The following is a 19,648-nucleotide window of genomic DNA, read 5'->3' as shown; positions in this document are numbered from 1 at the left end:
TAAACACAGGAGATATGTAGCCTCGCTGAATCAAATCTCTAATGAAATGACAATCCACTTCAATATGTTTGGTCCTCTCATGGAAGACTGAATTCGTGGCAATGTAAATGGCGGATTTGTTGTCACAGTATAACTGAGCTGGAGAAGAAGAAGGAGGAGGAAATCCAATCTCTGAAAGTAAGGAACGTAGCCACATGAGTTCGCCACTCGTATGAGACATAGCTCTATGTTCTACCTCGGCACTGGATTTAGACACGACATCTTGTTTCTTACTTCTCCATGAAACAAAATTACCTCTAACAAAGGTGCAATATCCTGTAGTAGACCTCCTATCAGCCGGAGATCCTGCCCAGTCTGCATCAGTGTATCCTTCAATTCTCTGGTGCCCATGCCTCTGAAATAACAACCCTTTACCTGGCGAATTCTTCAGATATCTCAATATCTGAAGTACACCAGCCCAGTGTGAAGTGCGAGGTGAGCTCATATGCTGGCTAACAGCGCTAACTGCAAAGGTAATATCTGGAGTGTAACGGTAAGATAAATGAGCTTACCAACTAAGCGTCTGTATCGCCCTGGATCTTCTAACAGGACTCCCCCCTCAAGGAGTAATTTCATATTCCGGTCCATAGGAGTTGAGGCAGGCTTGACTCCCAAACAACCTGTCTCATCAAGAAGATCCAGAACATACTTCCTCTGTGAGAGGTAGATACCCCTAGTCGAATAGGCAACCTCAATGCCCAGGAAATACCGAAGACGACCCAAATCCTTAGTAGAGAACTCTGTCTGAATGAAGGATTTGAGCCTCTGAATGCCATCTGTATCGCTACCAGTGACAATGATATCATCGACATATACTATCAACTGAACACAACCAGCCTGAGACTGAAAACTGAAGACGGAGTGATCAACAGCGCACTGCTTCATGCCAAAGCGAATAAGTGTAGCACTGAACTTCCCAAACCAGGCTCTCGGAGATTGTTTGAGACCATAAATGGATTTCCTCAAACGGCAAACAAGACAAGATCTCTCCCCCTGAGCAACATATCCAGGAGGTTGCTCCATATAGACCTCTTCCTCCAAATCACCATGAAGAAAGGCATTCTTTACATCCAACTGATGAAGATGCCAGCCATGATTCACAGCAAGAGATAGCAGGACACGGACAAAAGGAATTTTTGCAACTGGTGAAAAAGTCTCGCCATAATCAATCACATATGTCTGCGTGTACCCTTTGGCAACAAGTGGAGCCTTAAGGCGCTCAACGGTGCCATCAGGAAGGTGCTTGACTGCATAAACCCAGCGACAACCAACTGGGCGAGCACCGTATGGTAGAGGGACCAAATCCCATGTCTGATTGGCCTGAAGGGCCTACATCTCAAGATCCATAGCCGCCTTCCATCCTTGATGATCAAGTGCCTCCTGTAGAGTCTTAGGTAGAGAAATAGATGACAAAGACGAAACAAAACTGTGAAATACAGGGGTGAGAAAGTCATAAGACACAAAAGAGAAAATGGGATGAGCAGTACTGCGAGACCGAGTGCGAGAGGCAATGGAAGAGTCAGAATGTACCTCAGAAGTGGGGATCTCCGGCTGAGATGATGATGGCTCATGCGGGGCTGAATGAGCAGCAAATTTGGCCCGACGCTGATACTGCTTCAATGGTGGAGGTAGAAGGGCTGCACAAGGCGCTAACGTCAGCATAACACTAGAATCAACTGTAGGGGAGGAACTGGACACCGGAGGTATAGAAACAGGGATGGGATCAGGAAGAACCGGAAGAGGAAGAACAGGAGTATGCGAGGAATCCTCCTGAAGTGTAGAAGGGGAGGGATCCAACGAGATGGACGAACTAAAAAATGACTGAGTCTCAAAGAATGTAACATCCGCCGAGACAAAAGATTGTCGCAGGCGGGGGCTGTAGCAACGATAACCCTTCTGGGTCCGAGAGTAACCTAAAAAGATACACTATTTGGCCCGAGGATCCAACTTATCTAATCCTAACCCAAGAACGTGGACAAAACAGACACAGCCAAAAACTCGAGGTGTAAGAGGAAAAGAGTCAGAGGTAGGACGGAGAATCGAGAACGGAGAGGTGCCGCCAAGGACCGAAGAGGGAAGCCTATTCGCCAGGTAGCATGCTCTAAGTACAGCATCAGCCCAATAGGTCTTAGGGACCCGCATCTGAAAGAGTACTGTCCGGGCCCCATCTAACAAGGAGCGAAGCTTCCTCTCAGCTACTCCATTCTGCTGAGAGGTATAAGCACAGGAGGACTGATGAAGAATGCCTCGTGAAGAGAGGAATTCCTGAAAACCATTTGAGTAAGAGAAATATTCCTTTGCATTGTCAGTGCGAAGACATTGGATATCACATGAGAATTGATTACTAACTTCAGCATAGAAATCACGAAATACAAAATAAACTTCAGAACGATCTTTTATTAAATAAGTCTATGTCATGCGTGAATAGTCATCAATAAAGACCACAAAATAGCGAAATCCAAATAAAGAGGTAGTCCTCGCAGGACCCCATACATCAGAATGAACAAGAGCAAAAGGGTGTGAAGCCCGACTAACAGTCCTAGAGGGAAATGGCACACGATGATGCTTCCCAAGTTCACAGGCCTCACACTGAAAAGACCTAATAGATGAAGAAGAAACGAAGGGAATCCTGCGTAAACGCTCCATAGACGGGTGACCTAGACGGCAGTGCCACTAGTATGCATCGACCGAGCCATGTAGAATCGGATGGGACGGAGTGCAGTCGAGACGATAAAGGCCATCCACCTCACAGCCCGAGCCAATCGCCCTCCCAGTCGAGAGATCTTGAGAAATACAATATGAAGGAAAAAATGAGATAGAACAATGAAGATGCTTTGTTAATTGACTAACAGAAAGTAAACTGAAAGGTGACTGAGGGACACATAGCACAGATGATAATGTAATGCCTGGTGAAGGGGAACAACTGCCAACACCAGTGATAGGAGAGGTACTCCCATCAGCAAGAGTAATAGAACGGGAAACAACATGATGAAAATCATGTAAGGATGACTGGGTACCTGTCATGTGATGAGATGCTCCCGAATCAATAATCCAGGAGCTAGAACTAGAGAGGAATGAAGAAGGAGAACTACCTGGCTGAACAAGACCAGCAGTAGGAGGCGGGCTGGCAGATCTGAAACGCTGTAGCTCATCATAGTCGGCACGAGAGACGACCATCTGATCGGTCTGAGTAGCCAGTGATGTCTGTGAGGGGCTGTCAATAGGAGCAGTCGAATCTAGAAGGGCAAGATGTGCAGTACGGCCCACACAAGGATCTGGAGTGTGACGCAGCTCAGGATGGAGATCAAAGCATGTCTCGTGATAGTGACCCTCACGCCTACAATGAGTACAATAGGGCCGAGCTCAACCTCCACGGCCACCCTCTCGGCCGCCACCACGTCCGCCTCGGCTAGTATCGCGACAACGGCCGCGACCAAAAGTGCCTCCTCCTCGGGAAGGGCGGTCAGCGGTGCCATAAGCAGCAGTAGTCGAGACATCCACGGGAGTAGGAACAGTAATGCCAAGTGCACACTGCTGAGCTCGTAAAAATACCTCCTGAAGAGTGGGTACAGTACTAGACCCAAGGATGTGCTGTCAAAGATGAGCGAACTCTAGTCCAAGACCCTCAAGGAAATGAACAACACGGAGCTGATCCCGCTGTATAGCTGCTATGGTACGATCAGTGGTGAGAGGCATAAGAACATCCAGTTGCTAGCAATAGGAGACAAATTGTCTGTAGTAATCATGGACTGTAGAATCACCGCACCTGTGACCCATCCAGGGCGAGTAAGTGGCGCAGAGACGGGCGACATTCCCCTCACCAGAATATAATGCAGCAGTGTGCTCCCATACCTTTCTGGCAGTAGGGAGATCCATCATAGTGCTAGCAATGGCAAGGGTCATACTCTGCCATAGAAGTGTACGAACAAGGGCATCATCTACATCCCAATCATCAAAGGTAGGGTCAGTCTCAGGAGGGGGATCACGACGAATAATAGAAATCTTTCGTCGGGCCTTCAGATATGTCTCAACAGCAATCTTCCAAGTCAAATAGTTGGATCCATCAAGACGGGAAGTAGTAATCGGTGGGAATGACGCATCCACCGAAGACAAAGACGACGACGCAGCCTGACGCGGCTGGGAACTAGTAGCCATAGCTGGAGTACGAATAGTAGGGTCCTCAGTACTAAGTGTATCTTCCATAAGAGACCGGGAAGAAGACTGAAGAGGACCAACAACGAGCAAGCAGAGATAAGGATGAAGACTATAAGCAAGCTAATAGACCGCGGCTTCGTGAGGACAACATATGCATAAGGGAGGCATGAGACAGCCTCACGACATAAAGACAAAGGCGAGACAACTCCGAGCCACAAACATCGCAATGATGTAAGTACAAATATGGAACAACACCATGAAGATAGTGATCAAGCCGAACAAGAAAATTTAGGGCATAGCTATGACCCAAAAGAGGAAGAATAGATTATGATGGATCAGATTAGGGCAAGGAAGAGTGGGGAAAAGAGGGTACTGTAGCAGGAACTGTAGCGATGTACTGTAGTGATTTACTGTAGTGATTTACTGTAGCAGTACTGTAGCGGGTACTGTAGCAAAGAATGGAGGGGTTATGGTTAGGGTTCGAGATGGAGAAGATGGAGGGTAAGGTTAGGGTTAGGGAAGAAAGAAGGAAAGAGAAGAAAAAAAATGGCCCTAGGCATCCATGCCCTAGAGCTTTGATACCATGTTGAGAGAGGTAGAGAAAAGAGAGAAAGTAAAGAGTGAGAGAAAAGATTGAGTTAGGGTTCTCCCCCTCATTCATGTAATATAAATAATAAAGAGTGAAGTACAAAGACAAGTATGCCTTTGGCCATTACAATAAAGACCTAAAGACCTGTTAACAGAGAGAAGCAATCTCTCAACCATACGACTTGTTCTCCCCTCAACTCTCAACCATACGACTTGTTCTCCCCTCTCTCTCTCTCTCTCTCTCTCTCTCTCTCTCTCTCTCTCTCTCTCTCTCTCTCTCTCTTTGCACCGTGTAGTTATCTAACATGGTATTAGAGCTTCAAGGTTGAAGATCGGACCACCCATCCTTGAAGAAACCCAAAACCTAGAACTTCTAAAACCTAACCCTGAAGACGCAACGAGACGAGACAAACACAATCCCTTCTCTTTCTAAAACCCTAACCCTGAAGACGCAACGAGACGAGACAAACACAATCCCTTCTCTTTCTAAAACCCTAACCCTGAAGACGACGAGACGAGACGAACACAATCCCTTCTCTTTCTTTTCTTTTTTGGGTTTTTTATTTCAGCCCTAACCGTTTAGGGTTTCCAACCCAAACTTTGCACAAATCTCCCATACCCTATCCTCTTGATTTTCGCCCTAACTCTTCCTCCCAATTTTTTTCATTTTTTGTCTTATTCACAAAACCCTAGTTTTTTGTCCTATTCAAAAAATCAGCACCTTCGGTCCCCTTTCTCCATACCCTAAACCCATCTTTTCTTGCCTTTCTTCCTCGATTGTGATTCCAATTCTTCGGTATCTTTTACCCATGATCTAAATCATTCTTTTTCCCTTATTGCGAAACTTGTGCTTCGTATCGTGGTGGTTTACTTGAGGATGGTTGGCTACATGTGTTATAGCTCTCCTTGGTCGTTTCATCTTGGGGATGCTGTGGTGGTTATTGTGGGTGGTGATCTTCTTACGTTTGTTGGCTAAGGAGGTGTTACTTCGTGGTGGTTGTTGTTAGTGCTACCATGGTTTTACAGTAGGTTGTTGAGTGCCGTGTGGAATTTTCTGTTCTATTTTTCAGTGGTGATTGTAGTATTCTTGGTGGTTGTTCATGGAGTCTGTGGAGCCATCTGCCTGGCAACTTTCTAGCCTCAAGATTGATGGGGGGTCGTTCTTCGTCGTCTCCTGCTCAGTCTAGATATTCCTATGTTGAGCCTCCTCTTCAGATGACTTCAATAAAAATGGATGGTACAAATTATCCCCCGTGGAAGATGGCAGTTTATACTTATCTACTTGGCCGTAGGAAAATCAGTTTTCTTGAGCGCTCTCCTCCGCGTAACACTGATCCGACATATGATTAGTGGCGTGAGGATGATGATGTGGTTCGCTCCTTTCTATGGGGCTATATGGATTCCCATATCGCTACATCCATGATGTATCTCCAATCCTCGAAGGAAATCTGGGAGCATGTAGCTACGATGTATTCAGGGGTGGATAATTTGACTCGTATCATTGGTTTAGTCTTGAGCGATGAGACAAATCTATAGGATCTCACTACAGTGATTATCTTGCCCTCTGTCAGGAGCTTGACTTGTTGTTGCCATTTATTGTTTGATCCTGAGGTTCTCAAAAAGTGTCAGGAAGAGATGAAGGTGTTCAGTTTCTTGATTCTTTGGGCCCTGACTATCTCCAGATCCGTCAACAGATTGTTAGTTCTGGTTCGCTTCCCACACTTGCAGAGGCCTTCTCCCGTGTCCAGGGTATGCGAGTACCTCAGTCTGGTGAACCTCTTGTTGATGGATCTGCTCATGTCTCATATGGTGGAGGTGATCATGGCCGGAGTGGTGGTCGCAGTGGACGCGGCCATGATGGTGGTTGGCGTGGTCGTGACCGTGGTAGTGGTCGTGAGTCATGGGGAGGTAAAGATGGTGGTGGACGAGGCCGTGGGGGCCGTCATTGCACACACTGTCGTTTGGATGGTCATACTGTTGACTATTGCTACGACTTACATCATGAGCTTAGTCCACACAGGCTTGTGAATGCTTCTACGGCTGCTTCTGATGGCATTTCTTCTTTTGTGGCTTCATCTACATCTGAGTCCTTGACTATCCCTCGTGCTGAAGATGAGGAGCTTCTCCGTATTAGGGACAAGGAAAAAGAGCCAGCTGCCACGTTTGCACATAAAGGTAGTCCCTCATGTTTTTTCTCGGGTACTTCTTCTGGGACATGGCTTATTGATTCAAGAGCATCCCACCATATGACCGGTAACCCTACAATTCTTTCCTCTTTCCAGTCTATTCCTTCTATGGGACCTCGTACTGTTACATTGGCAGATGAGACTACATCCCCTGTTTCTGGCATGGGTGTAGTCTCCATCTCGACGGAACTTCAATTATCTTCTGTTCTTTATGTTCCGTCATTTCCTGTTAACTTATTATATGTTCACCAACTAACGAAATCATTGAACTATATTGTTTCCTTTTTTTCTTCCTATTGTATTTTTCAGGACATGAAGACTGGGACGAGGATTGGAGTGGGCCATGAGATTGATGGTCTTTATTACCTTGATCAGGCCGGTGCTGGTGTAGCTCTTTGTTCCTCTGTGGATGCCTATCAATGGCATTGTCTTTTACGACATCCACCTGCAGATATGCTTAGGAAGTCTTCTTTTATTTCGGATCATGTTCCGTCTTTTCATTGCAAGTCGTGTGAGCTAGGGAAACACCTTCGTGTGTCCTTCCCTTCTCGAGTTAGTAGTAGAGTGTCTCGTCCATTTGAACTTATTCATTCTGATGTTTGGGGTCCAGCAAGAACCACTTCATTAAATGGATATCGATATTTTATTATCTTTGTTGATGATTATTCGAGGTCCACATGGTTGTTTTTACTTAAAGATAGATCTCAAGTGTTTAATGCATTTCATCATTTTTATTTGAGCTAACCAACCAGTTTCAATGTTCCATTAATTGCTTACGTACTGATAATGCTAAGGAATATTTCTCTGTATCTAATGGTTTTCATGATTTTCTATCCTCTCGTGGTATTATTCATCAGTCATCCTGTGCACACACTTCACAACAGAATGGTGTGGCTGAAAGAAAATTTTGGTATTTGCTGGATATGACTCGTACACTTATGTTTCAGATGAAGGTTCCCAAAGTTCATTGAGGCGATGCTGCTCTCACAGCATGCTTCCTCGGTAACCGTCTTCCCTCTTCAGTTTTATGTGGGAAAACACATTTTTCGGTTTTGTATCCTCTAGGTGATCCATTTCCATTAGTACCACGTGTCTTTGGTTGTACATGCTTTGTCCATCACCTGTCTCCAGGGCTTGACAAGTTAGACCCTAGGGCAGAAAAGTGCATTTTCTTGGGTTACTCGCGTACCCAAAAAGGTTATAAATGTTATAGTCCTCGTCTTAGGAAGACATATTTCTCTGCTAATGTCACGTTCTTTGAGGACCAGCCTTCTCTATCTCAAGTTCACATCTTCATGTTGATATCCCCAACGTGGATCCCCTACCATGATGAGTCAACCTGTGCTAGCGCCTATCATGATGGATCCTGCTACGCCAGCCCCTGTGGCTGCCACTGAACCTCAAAATGATACCACTGTGACATCTAAGGATTCTGAACTGAAGACTTATACTCGGGGAGCTCGCCAAGTTGTTCATTCTATGACTAAAGATGCATCATCTGCGCCTACTGATCCTCTTCCACAGTCGGATTGTCCGCCCTCAGGTATTTGTCCTACACCTCATGATTCACCATTGCCTCTTGTACTAGATCTCGTATTGTTGCTCATCCTATATCGAATTTTGTCTCTTATGACCATCTCTTACCTTCCTTTCAGTCCTTTGTGTCTAGCATGCCTTCGATTACTTTGCTTAAGTCTGTTGCAGATGCCCTACGTCATCCAGGATGGCGAGCTGCTATGGATGCTGAGATGGGTGCTCTTCACTCGAATAAAACGTGGCGGTTGGTTCCCCTCCCTTCTGGTTCCCAACCGGTTGGTTGTCGTTGGGTGTTTGCCATTAAGTACCTTACAGATGAGTTTGTTGAGCGTCTCAAAGCCCGCCTTGTTGCTAAGGGGTACACTCAAACATTTGGTGTTGATTATCATGAGATGTTCTCGCCGGTTGCTAAGATTCCATCGGTTCATATGTTATCTCGTTGGCTGTTAATCGTGGTTGGCCTCTTTATCAATTGGATGTCAAGAATGCCTTTCTTCACGGCGATCTAACTGAGAAAGTGTATATGGAGCAACCTCCTGGTTATGTTGCTCACGGAGAGATGTGCACATCAGTATGCCATCTTCAAAAGGCCATTTATGGACTCAAACAATGACCCAGAGCTTGGTTTGGACTATTTAGTGCTGCGGTTCTGCGTTTTGGATTGAAGCAATGTGTTGTTGATCATTCGGTGTTTAGTCACAAATCTAGTTCTGGATATATTCTCCTCATTGTATATGTTGATGATATTGTAATTACAGAAGATGACACGTCTGCCATACATAATCTGAAGTCTTTTCTCCAAGGAGAATTTTCTACGAAAGATCTGGGTCAACTCAGATATTTCCTTGGTATTAAGGTTGCTCGCTCTCGTCATGGTCTCTCCTTGTCTCAAAGGAAATATGTGTTGGACATCATAGAGGAGACAGGCTCAATGGGGGTAAAACCTGCTGCTATTCCTATGGATCCAAATGTTAAACTTCTTCCTGATCAAGGAGAGTTGTTGGATGATCCTGGTCGATATAGAAGATTGGTTGGGAAACTAATCTATTTAACTGTCACCCGTCCAGACATATCATTTGCAGTTGGTATGGTTAGTCGCTTTATGAGTGCTCCACATACTTCCCACTGGGCGGCTGTCATCCAGATCATCAAATATTTGAAAGGTACACCAGGTAAAGGTCTCTGCTTCAGAAAACATGGACATGAAAAGGTAGAAGGATTCAGTGATGCAGATTGGGCAGGATCTCCCACTAACAGGAGATCAACGACGGGGTATTGCAAGTTTGTCGGAGGTAATTTGGTGTCGTGGAGAAGTAAAAAGCAAGATGTCGTGTCTAAGTCAAGTGCAGAGGCCGAGTGTAGAGCTATGTCATACACCAGTGGGGAGCTCATATGGCTTCGCTCGTTCTTATCAGAGATTGGGTTCACATCGACATCTCCAGCACAGTTGTATTGTGACAATAGAGCAGCAATCCATACTGCAATGAATCCAATATTCCATGAGCGAACCAAGCATATTGAAGTTGATTGTCACTTTGTTCGTCATCGAATTCAGAGTGGTGAGATTTACACAGTGTTTACTCGATCTGCAGATCAACTTGCAGATATGTTTACCAAACCATTAGGATGTGCAAAATTGAAAGATTCTTGTAACAATCTTGGAATGTATGATATATACATTCTAGCTTGAGGGGGAGTGTTAAATGTAATATACCCTTAAGAGGGGTATACTTGTCCAAAGATATATAATATATATAGTGGTTCGTATGGGAGAGATTGCTTAACGCAACTCTCAACCATACGACTTGTTCTCCTCTCTCTCTCTCTCTCTCTCTCTCTCTCTCTCTCTCTCTCTCTCTCTGCACCATGTAGTTATCTAACAATTTTCTTTCTTAAATTAAACCAATGTTATATAAAATGAAAAAAAAAAAACTCTAGCGTAGGTGCATTTTACTCTGTGAGTCTGGATGAGAGGACACATAATAGGATCAATACATCTTGGGGTAAGTGAAACAAAATCCTTAATTCCAAGTGAAAGAATGTGGGCTGGAGGTTCTGTTTCTCTCTGTCAGAAAGAGAGAACTAATAGTTACTTTCATAATCTACTTCAGGGATTGTTGGATAAGAGAAAAAAGAAATTCCTGCTCTTTCCAGGTAACTTTCATCCGGGAGATACGGGATGGGGCTCAGGAAATCCATATAAATAAAGCTTGCTGAGTTAAAATGAAATATTAAAGAAAAGACACTAGCTGTGAGATTTTTTATGTTCTACAGTAAGAATTATAAAGTATATAGTATAAGCCATCAACCAGTCATTTAATGAAGAGCAACCATCAACATTCACTAAAACAGAACGCTGAGAAGTGGTTTATCTTCCTTCCCGAAGTTTTTTTTTTCACCTCCTCATCAGAGGAATCAGAGGGGAGAATCGGTTTCAAGGTAGGGAAATTTGTGGTGGGGAGGGAGATTTCTCATGGGCATTGCATTCTCAAGGTAATCCATTCGAATCTGGCCTTTTTATCTTCCTATCTATGCTTGTTCCCCTTATCTTCAAAAGATTCTGGAGAAAATGTGAGATGGTTTACCAGATTCAAAAGGATCTTTCAACCGTGGACTCTTGGAGAATCTCTCATAGCTGGAGAGAGGCAAATCGTGCAGCAGATTTTCTATCCAAAAGAAATTGCCCCTCCAAGGGATCCTTTATCCCTCTTCCTTTGATGCCTCCTTCCCTCCTTGACATATTATCAGAGGATCGAGATGGGCAAATCTATTATAGAATGTAATTATTGTTTCCTTGTTTTCCTCTTTTCTGTTTTTCTTTTCTTTTTTCTTTCTGTATCTGGTCAGGATCCCTGCCTAATCCCAGCTTACCAATCAAAAAAACCATTCACTAAAACTTACTGTATTAAAACTTCAAATATTGAAGGGTTTCTCAGCTACATATTGAAAGCTATGTTGCATGGATTCAGATTCATGTTTCGGGATCTGACACGGATTCGAGGTCTTGGATTTTGCAGGCCCCCAAAACTAGGATTCGGATTCGGTAATTTTTAAATAAAATAAAATTAAAAAATTAAATATGTATATGTGTGTGTGTGTATTCATGAAAATTTTGAGGGTAGAGGGTTGTTGCAAGTTTTGTATTAAGAGAGTCAAAGGAGGAAGGGAGTCGATGTTCGAGGGTCGAGGCACTAGGGTTTTTATTAAAAGAGTACGGGTTGTGCTTTCATATAAAAAAAGTTAAGAAAACACATTTACAGGGAAAATATACAGGAGTCGCATTTTAAAAGAGACAACAATGAATCAGATTCGCCCGAAAAAAACAGGATTCGTGCGGGACACGGCTACGACAAGAATCCAAGTGTGTCCCATGTGAATCCATGTCCGATTCGCATGTGGAGACGTGTCGACACGGATTCGGCATAGGGGGGCAAAGATTCCATTGAACATAGATTGAAAGTCATATGTTGTATTGCTACTTCAACATTTCATGCTCAATAAGCGAGCTCAAAAATGTTTTCTTTACTAAAAAGTACTAGCAATTTATCCCCACATGAGTACAGATATAATTGCGACATGTAACAATTAAAGCCTATCTCTTCTAGCTCGTAGAAAGCCTCAAAAAAAATTTAATAAAATATTAGTGAATGTAGTAGCCAAAACCATATAAATCTAGATCAATAAAAATTTATGCTAAAGGAGAATATGTTTTAAGCATACCGTTGGTGGCCTGGAAAGTGAATGTCCCTCTGGACCTGTTATACCAAGATCTATCATCCTTTTCTGTCCGAAAGAAACAGCATCGCCATTTTCTCCATGAACCATAGCCAAGGCACCAAGGGCCTTGCATTTTTCCATACCTTGCAGTAGAAGCTCATCGTTGATCATAAGAGACCCTTTGTAAGCGAGGAAAAATTTGAAAGAGTTTATACCTATTAGTCAGGAACAGAAGCCTTAGAAATTAGAATTGTAACTAATAGACAAATAAAACAAGAAACACAGTCAGATCAAGATTTCCACTGATGGTCATTAACAGTAGTGTCCATTTCTTTTCAAGAACTTATTCTGATTGTAGATAATGAAATTAAGAATATGCTAACCATTTTCCTTAACCATAAGTTCCATGTCCCTTGAAACATCTTCATCCCATTTTGTTATGGCCATATGAAAACCATAATCCATGCATGACTTTTTCGCCTTATTCGAATAGGCTTCGAAACCCGCAGATAAACTCCCATTAAGTGGTATTACAAAGTCGATGTGCATTGTTGTTCCCCCTGCTAATGCAGCAGCTTGACCGTTGAAAAAGTCATCAATAGACTCAGTACCCATAAACTCAATCTCTAGGTGTGTGTGAGGGTCAATTCCTCCTGTTACCAATCCAAGGAAAAAAAACCTCAAGGCTTATCATGGTCGGATTTATGTTTCAAATGATTCACTTTATGATATATTTTCTGGAACTTGTGAACAGGCACTCGTGATACACAAGCACCAAAGCTAGATTATCTTACCTGGCATGACATACTTGCCAGTGGCATCAAGCACGGTCACATCATCACCAACCTGTAGATAGCAAGCAGTTAGTGCATGCGAATCCTAAATAATGTATTGCAAATAACATTGGGAAGAACATGATAAAAAGTCTTTAGGCAAGAAAGTTAATTTGCCTAGTGAAAGAAAAGGATGCACATGTTTCTCAGCAACAGAAAAAATGAGAGATGTACGAACATATATGGGTCTACAAATGCTATGAGAAGTTTCAAATGCAACTATTTTAAAGCCAGCATGCACGAGAAGAACACATGGACATGCAATGGGATTTTGCAGATATATCCATTCTCCCCTTATAAAGAGATAACTAAAAGATCATATTAGTGTAGACTTCATAACATTCTTATGAAAATCATATGACTGAGAGGTGCGTAACTTTAAAATTTTCATTATACAAGAAGACGTGCAAAGCAACGGCAATAAATTACAACATAAAAAAAAACATTATCCTCTTACATAGGAGAAAAAATGAACAGGAAACTTAGAATATCAAAAAGGAAGTGTCTACACATGACAGAACGTAAATCTTATACGTCTATTCCAGATGCCTAGTTATGTACCAATCGGGCAATTGAATAACGTGAAGTCAACTGAAGCCTCTAAGCATCATATCTTAATTATAATTTGTGCCTCAAGGTCGACACGTGTCTTTGTAGCCTGCAAGATAACAAAAAGGAAAGAATCGACACTGAGTCATGCTGGCCTACTCCATTGATGCAACTTGCATTAGAAATCAAAACCAAGAGTCGATGGGTAACTCTTGGTTACAGGCTTTGACATGATAATCCAAATCTTGAATCAATTACTGGGTACCTCTTGTTTAGGATGGAAGGTTGAATTAGGACTTGTTCATAGTTACAAACTGTTTGGGATAGAAATGTGTACTTTTAGGAGATTTCACTTAGGGGCCGTTTGGATACGCAGATTTTAGAATCCAGGTTTTTAGTTTGAAAACAGTGTAAAAGGGGGTTCATGATCAAGCTGCTGCCGCTGTCCTGGCAGCGTTTCTTGGATTTTAAGTAAGAAAACCAGGTTTTAGAAATCTGAGATTTTAAGTAAGAAAAATCTGAGGTTTTAGAAACCAGTTTTAAGTAAGAAAACCAGCGTTTCTTGGATTTCTAAAACCTGGTTTTCTTACTTAAATTCCAAGAAACGCTGCCAGGACAGCGGCAGCAGCTTGATCATGAACCCCCTTTTACACTGTTTTCAAACTAAAAACCTGGATTCTAAAATCTGCGTATCCAAACGGCCCCTAAGTTTCTGTAGAAAGTTTCTATTTTAGTTCATAAAGGTCTCTAGCTTGTTTATGACTATTTAAGAAGTTTTTTAAAGTTAGAAAGTGTTTAGGAGCTAAGATGTGTTTTGGATATGATACGTATACTTATATGACGTAAAACACTCTTTTGGAGAGATTTTGATGAATTGTGAGGTCTCAAGCTTATGCAAATTATCTTTGCTGAGCTGCGGGTTTACACATTGAAAATAGCACCCAAGATTCCGATTATCTCTGTAACATTGTTGGTTTATATTCTATCATTTTTATTTTTTTGCTTGGGTTTGAATGTCTGCATATTGTGGGGAGAAATTCTAACCTGGGCAAGGCCATTCCTGCATTAAGGGGGAGTCATGAGGTTATTATTGAAAGAAAGGCAGTTTCCATATTTATAGCTTTTATGTTGGATGTCCCGTGTAGGCTTCAGAATGTGTTGGACAAATCCTTAGTTGCAAAAAGCAAGATACAGTTGAAGAAAATACAAATGTAGGACAAGAAATGCATGGGAGCTTCCACTACTAAGTCACATATCTCTCTTTTGTCTTTTGCTAAGTCATATATGTAGAGGGAAAAAAAAAACCTACTTCCTGTTCTCCCCATATGTATCACAATCTTCACCAATCACCAGTGAAGAAGTAGAGATCAAACCCATGACCACAATAAACACATGGATCATAAGGCAAAATCTAAGAAACAATTATCAACAGGATTTAAAATTTCTCATTACAACAATGATGTCAAATGAGTTGCCTATAATTTCTTCCGTTTATCACAATCAATTGGTAGCTTCTATAAGATCCAGGTAAACGATGATATGCGTCAGACTTCTTTAAATACAAAAAAATATAATAATTAAAAAAAGTAGGAAAAAAAAACACAAAAGAGCATCATAAGAATAAAAAAGATAACAAATAATATTAAAAAGTTCAAAAGTAAGTTTACCACAATGGCGAACTTTTTCAGCAAGAAAAAAATTCAAATAATAAGGAGCAAATCTTTCTCTATGATCAAAGTGTTGAAATATATTCCACTTCTTGACAAATTATAACCCACCTTTTGTCATTATAAATCTAACAACATAAAATTCAAGAGTAAATACCAAAAAATTCAAGAGTCAAGAACTTCTATAGAAACCCCTATGAAGAACGACAAGTCACAAACGCCATCACCCAATCTGATTTATGGTTGGTTCCCAACGTTCAAATCCTAACATTGTCCACTGATTTTGTTAGAATATGTGAGATCTCACAGTCAGATTATGTTGAATTCACACCGTTGGATCACCATGGTGCTAGATTATGCAAGTGGGTTGAATGGGGTAACCTAGCTTGATTAGGTAGCTAGCTAGCTTAAATTAGCAATTAGGCTAATCTTAGTAGGTAGGATTTCTAGACTTATCTCTTGCCTTGGTTATGTTTATTTCTTTCTATGTTTATCTGTATGTGCTCTATATAAGCACACCTTGAGATCCATTGTAATTCATTCAAGAATAATAGAAATTCTCTAAAATTCTACAGATTTGAAGCAACTACTTACTCTCTTCTCAATTTATTTTCTGCTATTGTTAGATAGTTTGAATTAATCCCATCCAGCAGAAAAATGATTCACAGATGAGTATGCCACAGCCAAGATTTTAAATTTCAGTTTCGGTACCGATTTCGGGCCCCACCGAAATCCGAAATTTCGGACTGAAATCTCATAATAATTAAAAATATTATTTAATTGATTTCAAAATTTTGTAATCTTTCTTTCTTTCTTTTTTAAATTACATTTTCTCGAAATTTCAGCCGAAATTTGGGATTTCTTGAAATTCCGGATTTCGCCGAATTTCGGTTTCGGTCTCCACCGAAATCTGAAATTTTGGATTTTGGCCGAAATTTAAAACCATGCCCACAACAACAACAACAACAAAAAAAAACCTAATTCGAAAGAGGAAATCTTAAACTCGACAACTTGTCATCGAAGAGACATCGATTTTACCTTGATGTTGGGCCTTACAGAAGCAACGATTCCATCCTCGATATAGACATCGGCGACTTCCTGATGGTGAGCATTCACAACGGTTCCCCCTTTGATCAAGAGCTTTGAAGATGATCGGCAATTCAAATCCTCGTATTCAAGATTGGAGAACTGAAAATTCACGAATTCCCCTTTCAAAAACCCTAGAATAGGAAACTGAAACCTTACGAACTTGGAAACACTTACCCCTGGAACTTGGTGTGATTGGGAGATCGGTAAAGAACTAAGGAGAAGAAGATGAAAGATGATCGAGATGACAGCTAGGCTTTGGAATATGAAGCTGGAAGTCATGGAGTCTCCGATTTTGCGGCATGGGTGATTGGAAAGAAGCTGAAGCAGAGCCATTGGAATTGGAAGTCAATCAAGTAGAAAGAATGATAGAGTTTGATCTACTTATATTTGAACCTTGAGTACTAGGTTGGTGGTTCGCGGGAGCGTCCAATGTTGTGGTGACTAAACTTTTTTATCACTGAGTTAGCACTGCTTCTGATAAAATGACAACCCTATCATTTTCTGTGGCCCATGTTTTATTAAGGGAAGTGATATATCCGCCCCCTTTTGATCACCGGGAACACCCCTGTCAGTGTTTGGGGGATTGAATTTATCTGACATAAGTACAACAGCCCCTCTTTAGTCATTGATACACTGAGGTGTTCAATGATCAAAGGAGGCGGATATATCATTTCCCTTTAATAATTGCACAAACTCTGCTTGTCTGTTTCTTTTTTTAATCGGCTTATGAGAGCTTTTTTGGGAACCGTAATAATCTTTGACAACTGTTTAAAAAGTAAATGACAAGATGAGTTAGTGTACTTATCAAAACATAGTATTGCCGATTTGAGTAGCCTTTAAATAGGCCTGTCGATTTTGGGACTGCCATACTTTGATAATTGCAAAAACTCAGCTTGTCTTTCATTTTTTTAAATAGCTGTCTATAAAACATTGCTAGTGCCACTATCAATAGCATTTAAATAAAGAATAATCTTACTGTTAGGAATAAATCAAAGGATCAATTTGTGGGCCCGCAACGGACGTGTATATATGTTACTAGAATTTTTATATTGTTTAGTTTTAAGAAAATAGAGAGGGGCCAGTCCATAGGGTGGCCCCAATGTAAGTATGCCATGACCCAAAATCATCTTCACAGAAATCGACCCGAACCCTCCAATCTCTCCAATCTGTAGATGTTTCTAAAATATGTGGACCCTCTACAGATTGGAGGGTTATGATCATTTTTATTTAAATGATTTTTGTGCATGGCATATTTACATTTGGTGTCAAACAAATGGGTGGTTTTGATCATCCTATGGAGTGGGCAGGTTTTCTTTGCAAAATCCTAAAACGAAGCTTAATAGCCAGGTTAATAGCCGGGTTGGGGGAAGGAAAAATATTTCTAAAACCTATTACTATTACACAGGAAAAAAGATAACTTGAACCGACCCAATTTAATTTTTATTTAGATTGACCTTCAATTATGATATCTCTCTATATTAACTATAATATAGAGGAATGATTATATTATGGGAAATGATTTCAACACAACTATGTTTTCATACATGACGCTCATGATTCTTGTATTTTAGCATTTAATTGTCATGTAAGTGCTTCATGTATCAAAACATAGTTGTGCTGAAATCATTTCCCTATATTGTTTCTCTTTAAGTTGTGGAAAGAAAGAAAAAATTCCCAAGAACCAATTTTCTATTAAAAATATTTTTCTTGCAATCCAAACGGAACTAATTTTCTACTCCCTTGATCAACGGTTATGATCAATCAACGGCCAACTAAATCAATGGAACCAACTTCCTACAATGCTGCGTCCAAATATGCACACTCTCTTGTCCCAAAAGATTTATTCTTCCTAGCAATGTAGATTAAGAGGAGTATAAATAGACCCAAAAAAAAAAAGAACCCTGAAAATTGGACCAGAAAATGAGAAATAGAAAACCAAAAAATCTGAAATGTTCAAGTTAAGAAGGAGAGGCGGTGGCGATAGTAAAGAAGAATGATTAAATGGGGACATGGGAAAAAAAATCCCTAAAAACTGGGGAGGAAGAAGAAAAGTGAAAATAGGGGGAAAAAGAAAATGAATGAAAAAACAATTCTTGAAAAATTCAATAAAATCATCATTAAAAAAATACAGTAAACATGCACTAAAAGAAAATTAATGAAAATTAACCCTTAAAAACTAGAGTATATACCCGCTACCCTAAGAGTAAACATGCACCCGGTAGTGTGTGTCCACTCTCGATGTACTGCATGTGCTCTTGTTTTTCGAGTTTAGTTTTATTTTATTCATCCTCTTTTAACGATTTTCAATTATTTTCCTATTGTTTCTTCTCCTCATCTTGTTCTTGTCTAATAATGTAGGCTTTTAGTAGATTTTTTTTACTTGTAAAGGGAAATGATATTTACGCCCCTTTCATCACCAGGGACACCCATTTGCCAGTAGACTTTGGAATCAAAGCCACTGGATTTTTTTGACATAAAGTACATCATCTCCCTTTTTGCCATTGATACACTAATGTTGGGTGTCCCCGGTGATCAAAAGGGGCATAAATATCACTTCCCCTTGTAAAAGACCAAAATCTTCATACATGCTTTGATAGGGTGGGCCCCACCAACTCAACTCAAACCATGCATAGTTTGGTAACCCCATTTGGATCGACTTGATAACCCTTTACATTACCAACAGAAAGGTATTGGAAAACAACAGACTTGATAACCCCAAAATCAATGTTGATAACTCCATTGTAGAATGTGATAACCTCATTAGGATCGACTTGATAACCCTTTATAATACCAAAAGAAAGGTACTGAAAACAGCAGACTTGATAACCCCATAATCAATGTTGATAACCCCCTCTGTAGAATTTGATAACCCCATTTGGATCGACTTGATAACCCCATTTTCATGGACTTGATAACCCTTTCCTCTACAAACAGAAAAGTACTGGAAAACAATAGACTTGATAACCCCACTTTCATGGACTCGATAACCCTTTCTGCTACCAACATAAAAGTATTGAAAAACAGCGTTAATGGGGACTGCTGCTAGGGCTGCAAATGATCAGAGCCGAGCCGAGCTTTGGGGTGTTCGGGCTCGGCTCATTTAGTTTTTATGAAGGTTCGTGTTCGGCTCGGCTCGTTAAGTGGAACGAATCGAGCTTAAGCTTGGCTCGTCTCAAGAATGATAAAAACATACATCTGTGGGATTTGAACCCAAGCGCCCCCTCTAAAGCCAGCGCCTTAACCACTCTGCCAAACTTTCATTTGTGATAAACAACCCACATTCTTTTAT

At 41.1% G+C, this 19,648-nt stretch overlaps 1 protein-coding gene across 1 annotated transcript in view; it reads right to left on the bottom strand.

The window, feature by feature from the left end:
• Positions 1-16,730, bottom strand: part of PYD2 (pyrimidine 2) — a 78,663-nt gene extending 61,933 nt beyond the window's left edge. The window contains exons 1-5 of the mRNA XM_077394221.1: positions 16,534-16,730; positions 16,309-16,458; positions 13,016-13,067; positions 12,605-12,874; positions 12,225-12,436 (exon numbers count right to left, since the gene is read on the bottom strand). Coding sequence (XP_077250336.1) covers positions 12,225-12,436; positions 12,605-12,874; positions 13,016-13,067; positions 16,309-16,458; positions 16,534-16,692 — 843 coding nt within the window. The 5' untranslated portion in view covers positions 16,693-16,730. The remainder of the gene's footprint in view (positions 1-12,224; positions 12,437-12,604; positions 12,875-13,015; positions 13,068-16,308; positions 16,459-16,533) is intronic.
• Positions 16,731-19,648: the final 2,918 nt, after the last annotated feature.

Source organism: Tasmannia lanceolata, unplaced genomic scaffold (assembly GCF_043159265.1).
Source record: "Tasmannia lanceolata isolate RefF3 unplaced genomic scaffold, GAP_Taslan_0.1 ptg000013l, whole genome shotgun sequence".
In the NCBI taxonomy this organism is placed as follows: domain Eukaryota; kingdom Viridiplantae; phylum Streptophyta; class Magnoliopsida; order Canellales; family Winteraceae; genus Tasmannia; species Tasmannia lanceolata.
The sequence above is the reverse complement of the archived record's forward strand: the minus strand, read 5'-3'. Positions and strand labels throughout refer to the sequence as shown.